The sequence below is a fragment of the Schistocerca nitens genome, chromosome 1, assembly GCF_023898315.1.
Source record: "Schistocerca nitens isolate TAMUIC-IGC-003100 chromosome 1, iqSchNite1.1, whole genome shotgun sequence".
Lineage (NCBI taxonomy): Eukaryota > Metazoa > Arthropoda > Insecta > Orthoptera > Acrididae > Schistocerca > Schistocerca nitens.
Window position 1 is genome coordinate 170,597,272 of NC_064614.1, and position 23,508 is coordinate 170,620,779.

The following is a 23,508-nucleotide window of genomic DNA, read 5'->3' on the forward strand; positions in this document are numbered from 1 at the left end:
CTGTATTTAATCATTGAATGCCTTGAGGCTGTGGTGTTACAAAATGTGTAGAATTAGCCTACATGAAATTTTGAACATTGCATTTACACAGAACATTGCATTTACACAGAACATTTGGGTTGGTAGAGTTTGAAGAAATCGTGTCTAATAGGGAACTATTAAATGGTCTCTTACTACTACTTAAGGGTACTGGTTGGGTTTAGTAGAATCACAGGGAACAAAACCACAAAATAAACTCAGTTTCAGTGTGGGCAACAGTGAACTAAGATTACTGTTGTTTTTGTCTTCCTGAATTAATTAAATAAAATCAACCCATGAAGAATTTTACAGTTGGTCTTTGAATTTCTCTCTCCTTCATTAGTCCAATTTGGTAAGGGTGCCAGACCAACAAATAGTACTTGAGAATTGCTTAGACTAGGAACTTGTAAGTGACTTATTATGAAATACAATTAAATTTGATTCTTATGATTTAAGGAGATAGGACCTGGATACATTGAAACAACAATTGGTTGTTAGGAGTTTCAAAGGGAGCAATAGACAATGGAGACTATCAGGTAGCTTTGAGAGTTGAAGTAGAGAAGGCATCAGAGGTTCAAATAGGCAAAAAGGCAAGACCAATAAAAATATTTGGTTGACACATAAAATTAATTTAACGGACGGAAGGAAAAATGCGAAAATGCCAATTAAAGAGAATACAGAGGTCTAAAAAAAGGAGATTCGTAAGAAATGCAAAATTGCAAAGCAGGAATGGCTATAGAAGCAGAGCAAATCTCTAGAAGCTTGTGTCACTTCAGAAAAGATGCCACTTGTTGTTATGGTCTTTAGTCTGAAGACTTTTGATGCAGCTCTCCGTGCTACCCTATCCTGTGCAAGCTTCTTCATTTCCAAATAACTAATGCAACCCACATTCTTTTGAGCCTTGCTTACTGTATTCTTGTCTTGGTCTCCCTCTACAATTTTTACCTTCCACATTTCCTTACAATACTAAATTGGTGATCCTTTACGTTCAGGACATGTCCTATCAACAGATCCCTTCGTTTAGTCAAGATGTGCAAAAATTTCTTTTCTCCCTAATGCTATTCTGTACCTCCTCATTAGTTACATGAGCTATCTATTTTATCTTCTGTATCACTAAATTTCAAAAGCTTCTATTCTCTTCTTTTTTTGAACTATTTATCATCCGCATTTCACTTCTATACATGGCTACACGTGAGACAAAAACCTTCAGGAAAGACTTCCTAGCACTTAATCTATAAACGAAGTTAACAAATTGCTCTTCTTCACAAACGCTTCTCTTGCCGTTGCCAGTCTACACATTATATCCTCACTACCTTGGCCCTCATCACTTACTTTAGTGCCCAAATAGCAAAATGCATCTAATACTTTAAGTGTCTCATTTCCTAATTTAATTTCCTCAGCATTTCCTGATTTAATTAGACTACCTTCCATTATCCTTGTTGTGCTCTCAAGACACTGTCCATTTCATTCAACTGCTGTTAAAAGTCCTTTGCTGTCTCTGACAAAATTACAATGTCATTGGCACACCTAAAAGTTTAACTTTATTGTCCCTGAATGTTGATTCCTTCTTCAGATTTTTCTTTGGTTTCCTTTACTGCTTGCTCATTGTACAGATTGAATAACACCAGGTATAGGCTAAATCGTGTCTCACTCCCTTTTCAACCACTGTTTCCTTTTCATGCCCCCTCTACTGCTGTCTGGTTTCTGTACAAGTTGTAAAGACCCTTTTGCTACCGAGCGAGGTGACGCAGTGGTTAGACACTGGACTCGTATTCGGGAGGACGACGGTTCAATCCCGCGTCCGGCCATCCTGATTTAGGTTTTCCGTGATTTCCCTAAATCACTCCAGGCAAATGCCGGGATGGTTCCTCTGAAAGGGCAAGGCCGACTTCCTTCCCCATCCTTCCCTAATCCGATGAGACCGATGACCACGCTGTCTGGTCTCCTTCCCCAAAACCAACCAACCCTTTTGCTCCCTGTGTTGTACCCCTGCTGCCTTCAGAATTTCAAACAGTGTATTCCAGTCAACATAGTCAAAAACTTTTTCCAAATCTACAAATGTTATAAATGTAGGTTTTGCCTTCCCTTAACCTATCTTAAGAGAAGTCATTGGGTCATTATTGCTTTGCGTGTTCCTTCATTCATCCAGAATTCAAGCTGATCTTGTCTGAGGTTGGCTTCTGTCATCAGTTTCTCCATTCTTTTGTCAAAAATTCATCTTAGTATTTTGCAACCATGATGTATTAAACTGATTTCTTTGGAATTTTAATTATTGCATTCTTCTTGAAGTGTGAGGATATTTCGTCTGTCTCGTGCATTTTGCACACTAGGTAGAATAGTTTTGTCATGAATGGCTTCTCAAGGCTATTAATAGCTCTAATGGAATGTTGTCTACTCCTGGGGCCTTGTTTTCACTTACGTCTTTCAGTTCTCTGTCAAATTCTTCTCGCAGTATCATATCTCCCACCTCATCCGTGTCCTGTTCCCTTTCTATAATATTGCCTTTTAAAGCTACCTACAACAGAATTAAAGAAACCTTTTGAGACAAGAGAAGCAGCTGTATGATTATCATGGGCTCAAATGGCTAGCCAGTAGTGTACCAAGAAGCGAAGGCTGAAAGATGGAAAGAATTTATAGAACAGCTGCTATAAGGCAAGAAACTTGAAGGCAGTATTGTGGAAAGGGAGGGGCAGTAAATAAATATAATATGAGAGATGTGACACTGTGAGATGAATTTGACAGAACACTTAAGAGTTGATGATATTCCCTCACTCAAAATTATTGACATCCTTGGGAGAACCAACCAAGACAAAAATTACTACACTTAAAATGCACGATATAGGAGATAGGTGGAGTAACCTCAGACTTCAAGAAAGATGTAATAATCCCAATTCCAAAGAAGACAGGCACTAAAAGGTGAGAATAATACCAAACCATCAATTTTATAAGTCATGGTTCCAAAATATGAGGACCCACTCTTGCACATCCTCATCCAACTGAAATAATACATCCTGCATGTCTTTCTTCAGGTAGCCAAAGATGTGAAAATCGCACAGCAAAAGATCTGGACTGTATCGAGGATGCTGAGTGTTGAAAGTGTAGCTGTTGTCAAAGTGGCAGTGTGGAGGCAGGTGTTATTGTGCAACAGGATGATTCCATCTGACGGCATTCTTGGGCATTATGACTTTTGAGCAGAAGGCTCCTGCAGTTGAAGGAGAAGGTCATCAACGTGGTGTCACCATTTCAAGCCTGAGGGCAAATGGTAGAGCCAGTGGTGGAAACATCCCACATCAAAGAAACCCAAAGCTGTTAGCACAAGGCGCGGTAAGTTGCCCCCACACTGCCAATTGGATGAAGGCTATGCTGCAGCAATTTTGGTTGGCAAACATTCCAACCTCTTGCCTACAACCCAGATCTTGCACTGTGTGGTTTTCCCATCTTTGGCTACCTGAAGAAATACATGCATGGACATCGGGTTTAGTTGGATGAGGAAGTGCAAAAGTGGGTGTGGTTGTGGATCCATTAGTGGCATACTGCATTGTTTGAAACTGGAATTGATCATCTGATCTCTGGGATAAAGGCTTTAATGTGTGTGGTGATTACTTTTGAATGGAATCATTCTACGGTCCCATTGCAGTGGGTGTTAAATTTTCATTTGGCTGCCCCTTATACTAAAACAAATTATTTACTGAAAAATGGTAAGTCTGATAGAAGCTGCCACTGGGGGAGATCACTTTGAGGTTTGTAAAAGTGCAGGAATACACGAGGCAATTCTGAAACCTACATTTATCACATCTTCAGTTTTAAACAAAGCTTCTGACAGTAATGACTGAAATAAAATCATAGGAATTTTTGAGGTAGCAGGGATAAAATACAAGGAGCAAAAAGTTATCAGCAATTGAGTCGAGGAACAGGAAAGGGAAGCTGTTGAGAAGACAGTGAGAAAGGGTAGTGGGCTATGGCGGTCCAAACCCTAACCAACAATGTACCACCCTTTTTGGTGCTGTATCTTTTATGTCCAGCCACACTTTTCCCATGTGTCAAACTTACCTGATCTTACCTATAGGACAGCTACAAGGACATTGTACACCACTATATGAATTCAGAGAATGATTGTGCTAAGAAAATTACACTCTGAGGAAGTTGTTACACCAGTAAATCAAAGACAAATCTGGCAGAAGGTTGTGAAGGCCCAAAAAGCTGAATACATTGTCGAGGCTCAGTGTCCTCCATTGTCATAGATGTACATTCGTTAAAGCAGTTGCAAAAATTTATGAATGCTTCAATCAAAATTCACAGTGCACTCACTTATAACTCTCCTCAGACACTGCCAATATGTAAGAGAAAGTTGCTTGTACCAGAATACACAATGTTAATCTGCCATCTGTTTTGAAACCTGTACCTGTGATGCCGATCATGCTTCCACTCCACTAGGATAGTTTAGGAAATGCTGGCACTTTTGCAGCAAACACAAAATAACAGAATCCTCTCCCTATCAGTACCAAATGGGTCATCAGTGATGATTGAAGTCACAACACTGAGGCAGCAAACATTATATAAGTAAAGATACTCCACTGACCTACATGAATTACAGCAATGGCGTTGTGACTGGCATAAGCTTTGCACATTGTCTGACATTGCCTAAATCTGTGAATTTGTCATAAATCAAAAACAGTCCCTCTCATATCTGGCACTTGTGAATGTAGATCAATCAACTGAATTAAAAGTTGAATATCTCGTGATTCACTACTCGGATCGTGTTGCATTTTTCACCACAATTATTATAATAAAATTCTCTATACAGCTATAATCAAACAATGGAAAATCCAGGATGGAATATAACAATACCAGAGAAGGAAAGTTGCTATTCACCATATAGCGGAGATGCTGAGTCGTGATAGGCACAATAAAAAGATTCACACAGTTGTAGCTTTTAGCCATTAAGGCCTTTGTCAGCAACACACACACACACACACACACACACACACACACAGAGAAACGCAACTTGCACACACGTCTGCAGTCTCGGAGAGCGTTTGTGTGTGTGTGTGTGTGTGTGTGTGTGTGTGTGTGTGTGTTGCTGACAAAGGCCTTAATGGCTAAAAGCTACAACTGTGTGAATCTTTTTATTGTGCCTATCACGACTCAGCATCTCTATACAGCTAGTTATGCTTATACTTACTTTCTTTCATTATTTTAATTTAGCCAGTTCTGGACAAGGGGCATGAGTGTGGACAGCGGACAGACATACCACTGCCCTCATCTCAAGGAAGAAGAAAGAGAAACTTCAAAGCCTGCTGATGACATTGTAATTCTGCCAGATGGCAAACGACTTGGAAGATCAGTCAAACAGAATGAATATTGTCTCAAAAAGATATTACTAAAGCAGTCATCAATACGAAGAGCACTTGCCTGAGAAAGGCAAAGGTTCCGAGTTTGAATCTCAGTCAGGCACACAGTTTTAATCTGCCAGTAAGTTTCATATCAGTGCACATTCCATCGCTGAGTGAAAATTTCATTCTGGAAACATCCCACAGGCTGTGGCTTGGCTAAGACATGCCTCCACTGTATCCTTTCTTCCAGGAGTGCTATCCTTGCATTTAGAGCACTTTCTGCAAAAGACAAAGGTTCTGCTACACAGTTTTAATCTGACAGGAAGTTTCAAACCAAAGATTATTTTGAACACCACCGTGCTTTACTAGACAAGCTCCTATTGGAGTTGTTATGCCACTGCCTTCCTTTGACCTTTGAAATGACTGCTCGTGGTTGCTCATGTCAGTACCAATTATGCATGTCACTTTGGATCAGAAGAGCTTCTCCCTGGTTTTGAGCAGCTAACAGAAGCGGTAAAGTCTGCCAGTCTTGCTTGCAAGATAAAAGCAGAGCTGACCATTTGCAGCATAGTCGACAGGACCAATTGAGGATCTCTGGTACAGAGCTGAGTGGAGGGTTTGAATCAGAGGCTCAGACGGTTCTGCGATCGTGTAGGCTGCAGATTCCTAGACTTGCACCAAAGGGTGGTTGGGTTTGGGTTCCACTGAGTTGGTCAGGTGTCCACTATACACAGGAGACAGCTACATGGGTAGCAAGGACTGTGTGGTGTGGACCGGGTGCTTTTTTAGGTTAGAGAGTCGTGGGAAAACACAAGAAGGGATTCAGTCACAAAAGGTGCAGGTCGCACACAGGAAGAACGTAGATACAGGAACCATTGGTATAACAGTTGTAAATTGTCATAGCTGTGTTGGGGAAAGTACCAGAGCTCCAAGCCCTAATAGAAAGCACTGATGCTCAAATCGTTATAGGCACTGAAAGATGACTAAAACTGGAGATAAGCTCAACCGAAAATTTTGCAAAGGACCTAAAGATGTTCCGAAAGGATAGGCTAAACACAGTTGGCAGTGCGGTGTTTGTTGCTGTTAGAGGTAGTTTATCTCGTCATCAAACTGAAGTTGATAGTTCCTGTGAGGTAGTATGGGCAAAGGTCATTGTTGGCAACTGGAATAAAATAATAATTGGATTCTTTTACTGTCCTCCAAATTCAGATGATACAGTTGCTGAAAGGTTCAGAGAAAACTTGAGTTTGATTTCAAACATGTACCTGACTTATACGATTATAGTTGGTGGTGACTTTAATTTACCCTCTATATGTTGGCAAAAATACATGTTTAATTCCAGAGGTAAGCATAAAACATCACCCAAAATAGTGCTAAATGCATTCTCAGAAAAATATTTCTAGCAGTTAGTTCATGAGCCGATGCAAATAGTAAATGGTTGTGAAAACATACTTGACGTCTTAGCAACAAATAATCCTGAGTTAATAACGAGCATTAAAACGAATACAGTGATTAGTGAACACAGAGTTGTTATAGTGAGATTGAATATTGTAATCCCCAAATCCTCGAAAAATAAGCGAAAAATATACCTATTCAAAAAAGCAGATAAAAAATCACTTGATGCCTTCCTGAGAGACAATCTCCATTCATTCCAAATTAATAATATGTGTAGACCAGATGTGGCTTAAATTCAAAGAAATAGTATCGGCAGCAATTGAGAGGTTTATACCAAATAAACTAACAAACGACGGAGCTGATCCTCCTTGGTACACAAAACGGGTTAGAACACTGTTGCAGAAACAACGAAACAAACATGCCAAATTAAAACAGGTGCAAAATCCCCAAGATTGGCGATCTTTTACAGAAGCTTGAAATTTAGTGCGTACTTCGACGAGAAGCTTATAACACTTTCGACTGTGAAACTTTGTCTCGAGACCTGGCAGAAAATCCAGAGAGATTCTGGTTGTATGTGAAGTATATTAGCGGCAAGAAACAATCAATGCCTTCTCTGCGTGATAGCAGTGGAGATACTATCGAAGACAGTGTTGCCAAAGTAGAGTTACTAGACACAGCCTTCCGAAGTGCCTTCACAAAAGAAGACGAAATAAATATTACAGAATTCGAATCAAGAACAGCTGCCAGCATGAGTAACGTAGAAGTAAATATCCTCGGAGTAGTGAAGCAACTTAAATTACTTAATAAAAACAAGTCTTCTGGTCCAGACTGTATACCAGTTTGGTTCCTTTCGGAGTATGCTGATGCATTAGCTCCATACTTAACAATTGTATACAACCGTTCGCTCTACGAAAGATCTGTACCCAAAGACTGGAAAGTTGCACAGGTCACACCAATATTCAAGAAAGGTAGTAGGAGCAATCCACTAAATTACAGGCCCATATCATTAATGTCGATATGCAGCAGGATTTTGGAACATATGTTGTGTTCGAACATTATGAATTACCTCCATGAAAACAGTCTGTTGACGCATAGTGAACATGGATTTAGAATACATCATTCTTGTGAAACACAACTAGCTCTTTACTCGCATGAAGTGTTGAGTGCTGCTGACAGGGGATTTTAGATAGATTCCATATTTCTCGATTTCCGGAAGGCTTTTGACACCGTACCACACAAGCGGCTTGTAGTGAAGTTGCGTGCTTATGGAATATCGTCTGTTATGAGACTGGATTTGTGATTTCCTATCAGGGAGGTCACAGTTATTAGTAATTGATGGAAAGTCATCGAGTAAAACAGAAGTGATTCCTGGCATTCCCCAAGGTAGTGTTATAGGCCCTTTGCTGTTCCTTATCCATATAAACGATTTGGAAGACAATCTGATCAGCCATCTTAGGTTGTTTGCAGATGACACTGACTATTAAAGTCATCAGAAAATCAAAAGAAATTGCAAAATGATTTAGAAAAGATATCTGAATGGTGCAAAAATTGGCAATTGACGCTAAATAACGAAAAGCGTGAGGTCATCCACATAAGTGCTAAAAGGAATTCGTCAGACTTTGGTTACACGCTAAATCAGTCAAATCTAAAGGCCGTAAATTCAACTAAATATCTAGGAATTACAATTGCAAACAACTTAAATTGGAAGGAACACACAGAAAATGTTGTGGGGAAGGCTAACAAAAGACTGTGTTTTATTGGCAGGACACTTAGGAAATGTAATAGATCTACTAAGGAGACTGGCGACACTACGCTTGTCCGTCCTCTTTTTAGAATACTGTTGCGCAGCATGGGACCCTTACCAGATAGGACTGTTGGAGTAAATCGAAAAAGTTCAAAGAAGGGCAGTACGTTTTGTATTATCGCGAAATATGGGTGTGTGTGTCACTGAAATGATACAGTATTTGGGCTCGATGTCATTAAATGAAAGGCGTTTTTCGTTGCAATGGAATCTTCTCACAAAATTCCAATCACCAACTTTCTCCTCCAAATGCAAAAATATTTTGTTGATGCTGACCTTCATAGGCAGAAATGATCACCACGATCAAATAAGGGAAATCAGAGCTCGTACGGAAAGATATAGGTGTGCGTTCATTCCGCGTGCTGTACGAGATTAGAATAATAGAGAATTGTGAAAGTGTTTCAATGAACACTCTGCCAGGCACTTACAAATGTGATTTGCAGAGTAGCCATGTAGATGTAAGTCTAGATCTAGATCCAGCCCATTGTCTGGGGACCTACTGTTTTGTGTGGATTCTGACCAATTGTGCAACTCTGCATTTTTCGCTTCAGCAAACATTACCAGAGGTGAAAGAAGTGATAAGTGAAAGACAAAAATCCTAGAATTGAATGGAGATTGAAATTGAGATCTTTGGATTTGTAGTTTGGCACTTTACAACTGAGGAAGAGATTATGAAATGAATATCAACGAAATCAACACAGAGCTAATGGAATATAACTGAATGAAATGAGAGGATACTGAGGGGATGAGATTAGGAAATGAGACTCATTGCTGCAATGTTTTGCTATTAACATCTAATATGAGTTTGAATGTTTGAAATCTTTTCTGAAAGTGATTGTCTGGCGTGTAGCCTTGTATGGAAGTAAAACGTGCATGATAAACAGTACAATCAAGAAGAGAACAGATGGTTTTTTAATTTGTTTGTACAGACGAATTCTGAATAAGATGTCAGATAATTGATGAAGTATTGAATGAAATTTAGGAGAAAAAGTTTATGGCTCAACTTGACTAAAAGAAGGAATAGTTTGTCTACAATCATCAGGGTCAGTTGGACATAGTTTTCAGTAGTTATGCAGAGAACAGACTTGTGTGGAGAGCTGCACTAATCCAATCTTTGAACTGAAGATCACAACAAAAAGATTCTCCCCCTATATCAAGTAGACATATGTCTTCGTCATGTCAAGGTTTCTGTGGTTATTCCACATTATTAGGGAGTTCTCGACCTAACATTTGTACCCCTCAACCGACTTGACCATGCGTAGCAGAGGGCACAGAGTGCTCCATGCAGAAACTTCTAGATATGAGGAGACTTCAAAAAGTAAATTACACATCATCCCACACTGAGACCATTGCGCAACAAGAGCAGCACATTGTCAGATGGGATTACATGTTCTGAGTTTTCTGCGGACACAGTTCTGTGACAGTACAGGCAATAAGTGCGTCACAATGTGTGTGTGAAATGGGGTGGCAACTGGTAACATACTCCAAACCTCAAGTGTGTGGGACAGTATGATTCTTGTGGTCAAAACATCTGAAGTACCCATACTCACCATTAAAATTCTGGTTGTGTGTGGAGCAAAAGCAATGTTGTATCCAGCGGTTGTAAAATGGTGCAAAACAATTTGACAAAGGCTGCACAGACATTGGGGTCGCTGAATCAGGAAGGAAGGCCATTGATATTGACCACAGATTATAAGGTCCAGGTAATTGAGAAACTGATTCGCAGGAATCACAAATTTTCCGATGATGTTCACACAGTACTTCTCGAAGGCCATTGACATTGACCACAGATTATAAGGTCCAGGTAATTGAGAAACTGATTCGCAGGAATCACAAATTTTCTGATGATGTTCACACAGCACTTCTCGAATGACTTTTCGGCACAAGCAATTAAGTGTGATACAACTGGCATTTAGCTGAAGCCCACCAACTCTATATGGTGCAAATTTAAAAATTTGACTACACTACAGGTCACTCTGTTACCACAGTCTTTATTCTGCCCACATTCTATTCTGCAGCCTCATTCATTTGCTTCACCAAATTATAACCTTTCTATGTAACCTGGACCTCGGGCTACACTGCAGATCAGTCTGCCACCACAAACAAATCGAAGTTTTGGCCAAATGCCAGTTGCTCATATGCTTGAACAAGAAACAGAATTCTGTCATCGAATAATTTAACAATTGGTAAAATTTTCTGCCCGTTGTTTAGAGAGGCTTGGTGACTGTGTTGAAAAATTGTCATGTATGTGTACCTTTGAATGTAGTGCAGCATTCAATAAAAGTTACTTGGACTGCTATATTAATGTTTAAATCACTTTCTGCAGTCCCCATATCCCAGTAGCTTCTGACTGATTTCAGTGACTGATTACTGATCATCTGAGCAAACCATATTGGATCTTTCCATCCATTCATATGGATCAAATTACAGTTATTTATGTCAGCTTTGCACATATTTCAGTCCCTGCACGACACATTGATCATCTGCAACTGTGTCTGCATTTCATAACAGATTTCTAACTTCAACCTCCTTCCACACAATGGCATCGTATTTGAATATAACTATGAAAAGGCCTTGTTGGGCTAGAGATGTTACCTGCCAAGTCATTTATGTACAAGGTGTTCGGAAATTCCCATTACAAACTTCTAGGACTTGTAGAGGGGGTGAGTTCATAATATTTTGAATAGGAACTGATGTCCAGAAATGCACTGTTTCCATTCTATGACAGAGTTTCGGTTCAGATGTTTTAACTCATCTACTTTTGATTGAGAATGAAATTACACATGACACAGTACAGTTATTAGGTAACAGTTTGAAAGGAAACACAGTGAAATATCTATTTATCACTTGAGCACATTTGTTCGTATTAACACTAAAACATATCCAGAACAAAAAAGAAGCCAACATACTGTACGTACAGAACAGCACTGATGTATTACATCAGCAACTCTATGTGGCGATTTCAAACATTAGACGTTGTGCCTATGAAACATGTTCTGCTACACACTCTCTACCCCACCTGATGTCTCTTCAGTTTCTAGTGCAAGGGCCAGAACTCATGCCGGCAGATCCTCTGTGTCTACTGAAATCTCGTAAATTAAACTTTGTGTACGATTCCACAAGAAGTAGTACATAAGAGTTAAATCCAGCGATTGCGGCAATCACCCCGTTGGACCATCTCAGCCTATCCACCTTTCACCATAGCATCTGTTGATGTCTCCGAACCACACACTAGAAGTGAGTTGGTGCACCATTGTAAAGTGACATCAGGTGATCTTCTGACAGTACACATCATCCTGTCAACACCGTTGCATACCAAGACAAGCAGCACTGAGACTTTTCTCTTTCCCTCAGCAAGCGTGGACGTATTACACATCTGAATTGAAACCGTCATAGAATGGAAACAGTATGTTTCTGGACATGGGTTACTATTCAAAATATTATGTACCTGCTGCCCTATACAACTCCTGGAAGTTTGTAATGGGGATTTCCACACACCCTGTATATTGTCAACAACAGTGTCCTTCCTCGGGGTGTGCCAGATTTGATTCTGATGGTACCTCTTCATTAGGAATGGCTCTAAATTCTTTTTAATAAGAATATTGTGTGTGCTTGTATTTTGTTTGAGACAATGATGTGGTATTGTATCAAAGGCATTCTATTTGAAGTTATAAGAAATGCTATCAACCTGGTATCTGCTAATGAATGCCCTCTGGATCTCATGAACAGACAGAGAGCAAGCTGAGTTTCACAAGATCAGTGCTTCCCATAATTCTGACGTAGGTATTGTTTGGTCTTCACAAAAGCCTACACATATGAGCCACACATATGTTCACAATTCAGTAAGAAATCAATTTAACTGGTAGGGAACTAGGATCTGGGAGTAGTAAAGTGCTCATAGTAAATCAAAACAAAACAAAATATATGGTAATGTCACAATCTGAGGCCAGAAGAACCCCTAAAAACCTAAACATCAATGGGAAATGCTTCAATGGAGTGTCCTCTTTTAACTACTTGGGAGCCCTAATAACAAATGGCAACGGTATTGGAAAGGCTATAAGAGAAAGAATACAAGCAGGAAACAGAGCTTACTTTGCAAATATGCAGCTTTTCAAAAATAGCCTTGTTACAAGAAAAACTAAACTGCTAATATATAATTCCCTAGTCCGCCCAGTTATCACATACAGCTCAGAGGTACGGACGTTGACAGAACACGATAAAAACGCACTAAGAAAATACTATGCAAAATCTATGGGCCAATAAGGGAGGAAGAAGGCTGGAGAATACGCTACAATGCCGAATTACAAGAGTTAATACAAGGCAGGGATAGAGTAAAATTTGTGAAATCACAGCGAATACGATGGCTAGGACACTTGGAGAGAATGGCAGAGGATAGAATTCCAAAGAAAATGATGAAAGGTATGATCCATTCAGTTAGGCGAAAAGGGAGACCTAGAAGAAGATGGATCGACGAGCTAATAATGGATATCACCAATATGGGAGTCCGGGGGTGGAAAAGAGCAGCAAATAACCGAGAAGTGTGGAGGAGGATTGCTGAAGAAGCCAACACTCACCAAGGGCTGTAGCGCTACTGAAGAAGAAGAAAAGTGCTGACCATCAATAGAATAATTTTAAATAAATAATTATTAATTTACAAAGGAGACCTATCTTACAGATATCAAAACAAGTATAAATGATTCACCACAATGGACAAACTTTTGATTATAAGGGTCAGCAAATTGAAAATAAATCTTTAGATTGTGATAAATGCACAAGAATTTAACAAAGGTTTTACAATAGTTCCAGATAGTAACACATAGCTGACTCTCAAGGTGCTGTCGTGTCAGTGGCAAACAGTGAAACTATAAATGCAAAATAATTTTTAAAGGTAACAAATTGTACTTGTCTGTGAAGCAGACTCAACAGTACGTTCCAAACTTATCAAAGTACGAGTGAAACCATTAATGTGCAGAATTTAAAGAGAACAACAAATTACACACGTCTGTGAAGCAGATATGGAAACCATTAAGCCAAAGTTTTTTTAAAAAAAGAATGTACACATATATGAAGCAGACAAAGTAAAATGTTTTATGACCAGTACTAAAACACAGGTGAAACAACCACATGTTTAAAAAAAGAAACAAACTATACACTTCTGTTAAGCGGACAGACGAGGATGTTAATAAAAATATTTTAAAGAAAAATTAATATGCGTGTCTATGAATTGGACAGGTCAGAATTATTTAATAGAACATAAACCTTTGTTATCAACAACAGATTTACTTTTAGGTGCCCAGGTGAGTGATCAATTAAGAACAGGTTGTGGAACGTACGTAATACAAATTAGATTTACATAGCAAGTGAATGACATTGTACACAGTTCCCTAAATGAGACAGACACACACACACACACACACACACACACACACACATACACACACATACGTGCGCGCGCGTGCACATGCAACAGAAATCATTTTTGAGCCACAAATACTAAAGCAAAGAAAATATTTAAATCCAGTGTGGATGATTTTGAGATTGAGTATTCACCAATAGCGAAATGACAAATAAAATTTTGACTTGCTGTAAATAGACAGAAGATACCATTGCACTAGACTACTAACTGGCAAATTATGAAAAGGCATTACTGTCTGCATTTGTGAACACAGTACATAACCAGTATTTATTCTAAAACATACAATCAGAACACAAACAAGGTAGCAAGTGAAAGACCGCACAAGCCTCCCCCAAAACACCACAGAAATAGAGCACAAGTGTTACACTTGAGTGGAAGTGTTTAACCTCAGAAATATGAAATACCTAAATTTAAAAGTGCATGCACCAATCATGCAAAGTGAGAATTACTATCAAATGACCATTAGGTTTAACAAGTTCAGGATGCTGATCTATCCTTAATGCTTTGGTGTAACTGTGGACAATAGAATGGTGTAGCAAGAACAAAAAACTACACTTAATAGTAACAGTGTGGAAGTTTCTCACGAACAGTCACTACATGTTAACACCTGCTAAATGTCGAGCTCGCCAAGGTTCCTCCATTACATTGAAGTCTATCTGGATGATGCAGGTTTGCTACACAGACCAACCAAAGTAGCAGAGAACATGCCAAAATGAACTGCAGCATGTGGCCTCAATCACATCGCAGATTTAGTAAGGACTCAAAAATATTTGGTAGGCAAAAGCACACGGTTGACGAAGTAAATACCAGCGATCCAAACACAGGGAGCATCTCACCATGACACCTCAGTACAAGCCACTATTACAAGTAGTGCTCAGTCCAGCGGCCGTGTCATTCCTGTGAAATCTTCACGTCATTAAGAAAAGAAAGATGAGTTGGAGGTAGATTGAAATATTCCATTGTCTGATAGGAAATTGACATCTTAAACTTTCAGGTTCTAGGCATATGCTTTGTCACTAGACCAACAGGTCTAACAATTTCAGTGTTCTGTACACTATACACTGGAATTACCTGCATCTTTTTCCAGTCACATGGTACACTCTGTCATTACAGGAACCTACAGTAAACTGAAGCTAAATGATGAGGCATATGACCTCTGCATAGTCAGTATAGAATCATAAAGGGCACCCATCAGACCCTGTATTTCCTATATTGAACAATGTTAACTGTTTTTCAGTTCTACACTCATTTTTTTTTTGTACCTGTAACTTTCGCATCTGTGCAACATTTGAAATTAGGAACTGTGTTGTGATTTGGTGTGAAGCTGTTCCGAAAGACTGAATTTAATATTTCAGGGTACAACAAAAGATAGCACGGGGATAATAGGGTTTTTGTGGCGAGTCACTGTTTGTGAAAGGTGTACCATCAGCCTGAAACAATACAGCTCTTGAGATCCATTTGTGGACTAAGTGGGGAAAACAGTGCCTTTTTGTGATTCCCTGAACATGAAATTTTGCATATTGGATAAGACAGTTTGCTTAACACATCAATATCTATGGATACCAAGGCTGTAAACACTTTTTTTGTGTTATGAATTGGAGAATGTGCAGTGGAGGTGCTGTTGGTAGTTATTGTAGGGTTTAATATGGACACAGTTTTGCATCACAGAGGTTGAGTTTGATATCTTTTGAGTAAAGCAACCACCTTCCTCATTGTACCAGTTAAAGAACTTATTACCCTTGATTAGCCCTTTGTTTGGAGCCATTTTTCTCCGTGTTGCTGTTTTGATTCCCTTTAGTTCCACCTCGGTCTTTATTGTGCACTGCCCTTTCTTCCACCTACTTTAGTTGACACTACTACTTAACTTCAAGCTATCATTAAGAAAAGAGTGCAGAGTAGGTGCCACTTTCTGATGAAGAATAGCCAGCAACTGTAGCCACCCAACATTCATTTGTTTCCACAACATGACCAAGAAAATGGCTCTGTTTTTAGAGCTTGTCCTTTTGTGAGGAGAAACTTTGGTACCTTGAAAATATGTTGAATTTTAACAAAATGTGTTGTGTAGTGTGGGAAGTAGCTGTAACAGCCTGCACTGAAACTAAAGTAGATGAAAAGCTGATAGTCTTGCTGCATAAGTACCATTTTGCACTACATACACAGATTGACACCAGCTGTTTCCACAGTTAGTAGTCTTTCTTTTTCTGCTCTGTTGCCAGAAGAGAATGGCAATATTCTGACAGAATTTAAGTTTTTGAATGTTAAATTCAGGCTGGAATTTGATAGGATCACAGGATACATGTCTATGCTGTTATCTATAGTCTGTAACAGTCTCCCATTAACATTGTCCCACCTGAAGATAATGGACTAAGTGACTGTAAAAGCATAATGGCAGATGGGAAAAGATGCTGCAGTGAGGCAAAAAGCATCTGAGACTTTGTTCGGGCAGTAGGGAAAACAGCAGAAAGTAAGTTATATGCCATTCACAACACCTCATAATTGATATTGCAATATGTTAACAGTTAGTTGGTCAGTATGTTATTGTGATCATCAGCACCTGCGAAATCTCATGGGCTTGCTTCTGCAGACTAACGGCTCCTGTTATGAACCAGTCTACATTAGAGTGGCTGATAAAACTTCCTTCTCAGTGTATTAGGTGTGTAAGGGCTATTTGTGTGACAGTGTTGTTGGCATCTTTAGAAGTTCTCTGCTGAGTTTCATCACAGGCCAGTAAAGGTGATGAAGATATCAGAAAATGGAGGATTACCAAAAATAAGAACTATGGGAGTTGTACAAACAATGTAATGCCACAATGCTAAAGGCATCATAATGGGAAAGCTAGAAACACACTTTGGGGTCAGAGACTTGCTCGACAAGATACTTCATCAGGGAACGACACTACACTCCTGCACTATGAGAAAGAGACAGAACAGTTAACTTCTATGATGAGAATGTGAAACTGATGGCCACCACACTCACAGCGTCATTCAAGATCAATATGAAGAATTGTAAATGTCTTAGGGACTTGCCGATGTGTGTTGTCTGTATATAAAAACTGCTGGCCATAGTTGGTTAGTTTCACCTACGAAAGAGTGTTTTTGGAAGATAATACTTTCACCTGCGGTTTCTTGTAATTCTCTGAGGGGATCAAAGTTGAATGCAAGGTGCATGTCCAAGGTGTATGTGTACCATTGATCATTGCTTCTAATTTGTAATACCTTGTTTCCTATGGCCAGCAAGTGGCTCAAGTATGTTGGTGCTGCTTATCCCCAAACTGGGGCCTTGTACATTGTCAGCAGTCAGTTAAGAGCCATATAAACATGGACCTAGCCTCCCTCCTATTCAGTGTGCTTTGCCTTTTGAGAATTGGGTACGGTCTTTAGAGCCTCAAGCGGACACTATTTGCCACTGTAATCCCTGCAACTGAGCTTCCAATCCAGCCAGCCTCTGATGGTTTTGACCTAAGAAAAGTTTATTGGTTGTGTGAGTAGTACTCTATCTGCAGAATTGGCACTTGCACAGTTGGCTTGGTCTGTGTGAACAGGACTGCCTCGCATTTGCTGACGTTTACCTTAACTCATTGTTTCTCCAATGAAGGTTCAACACTCCCACTGCCAGTAGGTGGGAATTGGTGTTTGATAGTTTCCAGTCCTGTGGAAAGATAAAGTGCCATCTGCATGTATGGCTACCAGTCATTAATGTAGAGGCTACTTCCACAAGTAGAGGATACTTCCACTTGCATGCCATGTAGCGCTGAGTGTTTGCCCTCAATTTCAGTTTAGAAACTTCTGTTGGTGACATATGAGTATATGAAACATAAGTCTGTTGGTGACATATGAGTGTTGTTGTTGTTGTGGTCTTCAGTCCTGAGACTGGTTTGATGCAGCTCTCCATGCTACTCTATCCTGTGCAAGCTTCTTCATCTCCCAGTACCTACTGCAACCTACATCCTTCTGAATCTGATTAGTGTATTCATCTCTTGGTCTCCCTCTACGATTTTTACCCTCCACGCTGCCCTCCAATACTAAATTGGTGATCCCTTGATGCCTCAGAACATGTCCTACCAACCGATCCCGTCTTCTGGTCAAGTTGTGCCACAAACTTCTCTTCTCCCCAATCCTATTCAGTACTTCCTCATTAGTTATGTGATCTACCCATCTAATCTTCAGCATTCTTCTGTAGCACCACATTTCGAAAGCTTCTATTCTCTTCTTGTCCAAACTATTTATCGTCCATGTTTCACTTCCATATATGGCTACACTCCATACAAATACTTTCAGAAATGACTTCCTGACACTTAAATCTATACTCGATGTTAACAAATTTCTCTTCTTCAGAAACGCTTTCCTTGCCATTGCCAGTCTACATTTTATATCCTCTCTACTTCGACCATCATCAGTTATTTTGCTCCCCAAATAGCAAAACTCCTTTACTACTTTAAGTGTCTCATTTCCTAATCTAATACCCTCAGCATCACCCGACTTAGTTCGACTACATTCCATTATCCTCGTTTTGCTTTTGTTGATGTTCATCTTATATCCTCCTTTCAAGACACTGTCCATTCCATTCAACTGCTCTTCCAAGTCCTTTGCTGTCTCTGACAGAATTACACATGAGTGTATGAGACGTAAAAGTCTATCAGGGAACTCAGTAACATTTAGTTCCCATATGACACCATTATGCCAGATACAATCAAATGCTTTCTTAGTATCAGCAAAATGACCACTGTCAACTTGTTGGTGTTATAGCCATTTTTATGTGTGCCACAACATAGAAAAGTAGTTGTTTAATGGTAGTACCTGAATCCAAATTGCTCTGGCCTCAAGGTGTTACTGTTATGCAATGTCTGGTGAGTCATTGTGTAATTACTTTTTCTACCAATTTGCTGAGAGAGTGCACAGGCTAATGGATCTGTAATTCTGTGAAAGAGACTGCTCTTTCCCTAACATTCTGAACATAAAGATGTTAGCCACCTTCCAAAGGCAGGGAAGTGTTGCTGAGTGCGGCATTCATGATACTGTAAGCCTGAACTGTCTGATTTGAATGCTGCTTGGACAAGGACCTTTTTTGAAGGCAGTATTCTTGATGCCTACTGGTTAAGGACTGCAAACATTGGAGCATACTCAAGGATTGGTCGTACTAGTGTCTTGCATGTGTTTCCCCTTACAGATGCATTTCATTGCATTTTCCAAGTCTGTCTTCCATTCACCTTGCGTACCAATAATTCGATGGCTTATGTGATTTCATGTGTTATGGTACGTTCACATGGTTGGTTTCAAGTGTCAGATTTTGAAGAGTTCTCCCTTCATCTTCGTCTAGAAAGATGCTGAGAGTGTGGTGGCCATCAGTTTCACCTTCTCTTCACAGGACTAGACTGCGCCGGCCGGAGTGGCCGAGTGGTTAAAGGCGCTACAGTCTGGAACCGCACGACCGCTACGGTCGCAGGTTCGAATCCTGCCTCGGGCATGGATGTGTGTGATGTCCTTAGGTTAGTTAGGTTCAAGTAGTTCTAAGTTCTAGGGGACTTATGACCACAGCAATTGAGTCCCATAGTGCTCAGAGCCATTTTTTTTTTTTTTTTTTTTTTTTGGACTAGACTGCTCCATCTCGTCCTAGTAGTGTGAGAATGTAGTGTTGTACCCTGAAAAAGTCTCTTGCCAAATTCCACGCGCCTTGGTGGGCGGTGTCTAGTCCAGCAAATTTCTGATCCCAAAGAGTGTTTCTACACTCCTGGAAATGGAAAAAAGAACACATTGACACCGGTGTGTCAGACCCACCATACTTGCTCCGGACACTGCGAGAGGGCTGTACAAGCAATGATCACACGCACGGCACAGCGGACACACCAGGAACCGCGGTGTTGGCCGTCGAATGGCGCTAGCTGCGCAGCATTTGTACACCGCCGCCGTCAGTGTCAGCCAGTTTGCCGTGGCATACGGAGCTCCATCGCAGTCTTTAACACTGGTAGCATGCCGCGACAGCGTGGACGTGAACCGTATGTGCAGTTGACGGACTTTGAGCGAGGGCGTATAGTGGGCATGCGGGAGGCCGGGTGGACGTACCACCGAATTGCTCAACACGTGGGGCGTGAGGTCTCCACAGTACATCGATGTTGTCGCCAGTGGTCGGCGGAAGGTGCACGTGCCCGTCGACCTGGGACCGGACCGCAGCGACGCACGGATGCACGCCAAGACCGTAGGATCCTACACAGTGCCGTAGGGGACCGCACCGCCACTTCCCAGCAAATTAGGGACACTGTTGCTCCTGGGGTATTGGCGAGGACCATTAGGCCGTCTTCCGCTCACGCCCCAACATCGTGCAGCCCGCCTCCAGTGGTGTCGCGACAGGCGTGAATGGAGGGACGAATGGAGACGTGTCGTCTTCAGCGATGAGAGTCGCTTCTGCCTTGGTGCCAATGATGGTCGTATGCGTGTTTGGCACCGTGCAGGTGAGCGCCACAATCAGGACTGCATACGACCGAGGCACACAGGGCCAACACCCGGCATCATGGTGTGGGGAGCGATCTCCTACACTGGCCGTACACCACTGGTGATCGTCGAGGGGACACTGAATAGTGCACGGTACATCCAAACCGTCATCGAACCCATCGTTCTACCATTCCTAGACCGGCAAGGGAACTTGCTGTTCCAACAGGACAATGCACGTCCGCATGTATCCCGTGCCACCCAACGTGCTCTAGAAGGCGTACGTCAACTACCCTGGCCAGCAAGATCTCCGGATCTGTCCCCCATTGAGCATGTTTGGGACTGGATGAAGCGTCGTCTCACGTGGTCTGCACGTCCAGCACGAACGCTGGTCCAACTGAGGCGCCAGGTGGAAATGGCATGGCAAGCCGTTCCACAGGACTACATCCAGCATCTCTACGATCGTCTCCATGGGAGAATAGCAGCCTGCATTGCTGCGAAAGGTGGATATACACTGTACTAGTGCCGACATTGTGCATGCTCTGTTGCCTGTGTCTATGTGCCTGTGGTTCTGTCAGTGTGATCATGTGATGTATCTGACCCCAGGAATGTGTCAATAAAGTTTCCCCTTCCTGGGACAATGAATTCACAGTGTTCTTATTTCAATTTCCAGGAGTGTATATTTGTATCTTTGCCATTATATTGCCTTTAGCCAATAGTTCTTATTTTTGCTAATATTTCATTCTCTGCTATCTTCATCTGTCACAACTCCAAAATCTTTCTTGCTATTTTCTTTTGAATGTTGATAGTTTTTTTTTGCTATATTATTTCCTAAACTTTGAAGCTTTAGGTCCATGTAATGATACTAGTTATAGTGGATTGATATAAACAAATTTTGAAATTGGTGCAAAGTGCACTTTTTCTTAAAATTTTAGTAAAATTGTAGTGTTCTGTTAGCAGTTGTTAGACCTACATGTATTTCTTTCTCCGTTCAAGAGTCCTCATGAAGGGGATTTTATTTTATGTATAATTTTTCTTGGATTTCACTGTTACTGTGTTATTCACCCTATTGATAGACTTTATAGGCACTGCATGACTGAAGTTCAAATGAAGAAATTAATTTTGTTTTCAATTTAAGCTCTTGTACATCCCATTCCAGCAGCTTTGCTGATACTTTATGGAAACTAGTAAAATTAATGAGTAATTTTTTTTTATTGACAGGAATTGCGTTCTTCCGATGATGACGATGATGGAGAAGAAAGTTATATTCCACCAGAAGAGATACAAGAGTTCAAAGCAAGGATGCTCCATTTGACAGAGAAGAGGCAGCAACTACGGCAGGTGCTGAAGAAGCGGTTTGACCTGCTCTGTGTGAAGCCACCGGTGCCGAGACCATTTGGATTACGGCCCACTATTGTGCATCAAACTAGTTTTTGAAAATGATTGGCAGCTTGCATTTGGGAAACGTACAACTTTTTTGTGGTTTTGAATACTGTGTATTGGGATTGTTTATATATCTTTTTTTGCAATCTTTGTTTATATACTGAGGTTCAAAAAAATTGTCGGGCATGCCAATTTGTACTGAAGTGCCAGTATACAAGTGGTTTCCTGTGAACCTGAGACTGTTATTTACCTGTCCTTCTCAGTGACCTATTTCACATTCCTCCGGTGTTGTATCTTATATTATACCATTTTTTGCTGTTAAATCACATTTTTACTGATTTACAAGGTAATTCTGATGGCAGTTTTGGCATCAGATGTCCAGTTACTGCCATGTAATTTCTGCTTTTAAGTAATCATTCCTTTTTCATGTATTTTAAAGAATACTTTGTTTTGTATTGAGACCATTAAAGACCACAAGCATTATGTGATGTCAGTATTTTATAAATATGCTGTATATTGCCCTTGGGAGACTGCTGAAGAATTTTTTTTTAAGGTCTGTGCATAAAACCTTTCTCAGGTGAACATCTGCTCTCATATGCATGTTCCGAATGGAAATATTTTGATATTTGGGTATACAGTTCTGATTAACCATTATTCTTTTGTTTTCTTCAGAGTTCTCAGAGGTGCAAGAGCTGTGTTTATATATAGCCATGGCAAAAGACCAAATATTATGAAGAGTTACTCCTTTGAAATATTTATTATGCTAATCTGTTGTTATTTTGGGATATTTATATTGAATGGTGAAGTGATTTGTGCTGTTTTGTGGCATGGTACTGATTGCATTCCAGAGCCATATTCTAATACCAGCTGTCTTCATATATCATTAATAAAACAGAATAAATAGTTTGTCAAAGGAAAGACAGTTAATTCCCTTGGCAAGCAGATTTTTCTGTAAGAACAGTTATTTCATTATGTTCTGTTTGCATCTCATATGTATTCTAATTAACATGAAAATGCATCCTGATTTTAATACTGGTAGTATATATTCACAAACAAACTTCCCATTCCAATGATATCAATGTAAAATATTTAAAAATTGAAATTATGTAAATGATACTACAAAATGTTAATTATTATAACATTATTGTGCACTACAGTTAATAAAGTTGTAAGATTTGTGTTAATTGTTTTCTTTTTAGTGAATTAAATGTCTTGTAAACTCAATGTTTTATATGATAGTTAGGCCATAACCATAACTAAGACAGAAAAGATTTTTCCTTCTCTGTGGGTAATATTATCATTTTTACCACAAAGTCTGTTACAACAAGAGCTATTAATGATGTTGCTAACAAAGAATGATGGATGTGATGCATGGAATTATTTAAAGCAGCAATTTGAAGCCAATTAAATAGAGCGGTTGCTACAGATTTTCATGGATTTCTTCACCTTTTGCTGGACAATAGATGAGTGTATCACCTCTCATAGCAAGGCTGAAAAGTCTGTGTAATGGGGGACTGATGACCTCAGATGTTAAGTCCCATAGTGCTCAGAGCCATTCTGTGTAATGAGTTAAATAATGAACCTGTAGCTAGGAATGAATATTCTTTGCCAGCTTTTTTTTTTTTATGCTGGTAAAATTTTTAGGTACATTACCAAGCTTAACTGAAACTTCAGACTACCTGGCTGTTATTAACTAAAGACACTGCCAAAACATTTGGTGAATTAACTGTTTAGTTATGT

The 23,508-nt window shown here is 40.0% G+C and overlaps 1 protein-coding gene across 1 annotated transcript in view; it reads left to right on the forward strand.

Moving 5' to 3' along the window:
* The window catches only part of LOC126244604 (gametogenetin-binding protein 2-like), a 148,731-nt gene extending 125,865 nt beyond the window's left edge, over nucleotides 1–22,866 (forward strand). The window contains exon 11 of the mRNA XM_049948253.1: nucleotides 21,607–22,866. Coding sequence (XP_049804210.1) covers nucleotides 21,607–21,822 — 216 coding nt within the window. The 3' untranslated portion in view covers nucleotides 21,823–22,866. The remainder of the gene's footprint in view (nucleotides 1–21,606) is intronic.
* The last annotated feature ends 642 nt before the right edge of the window (nucleotides 22,867–23,508 follow it).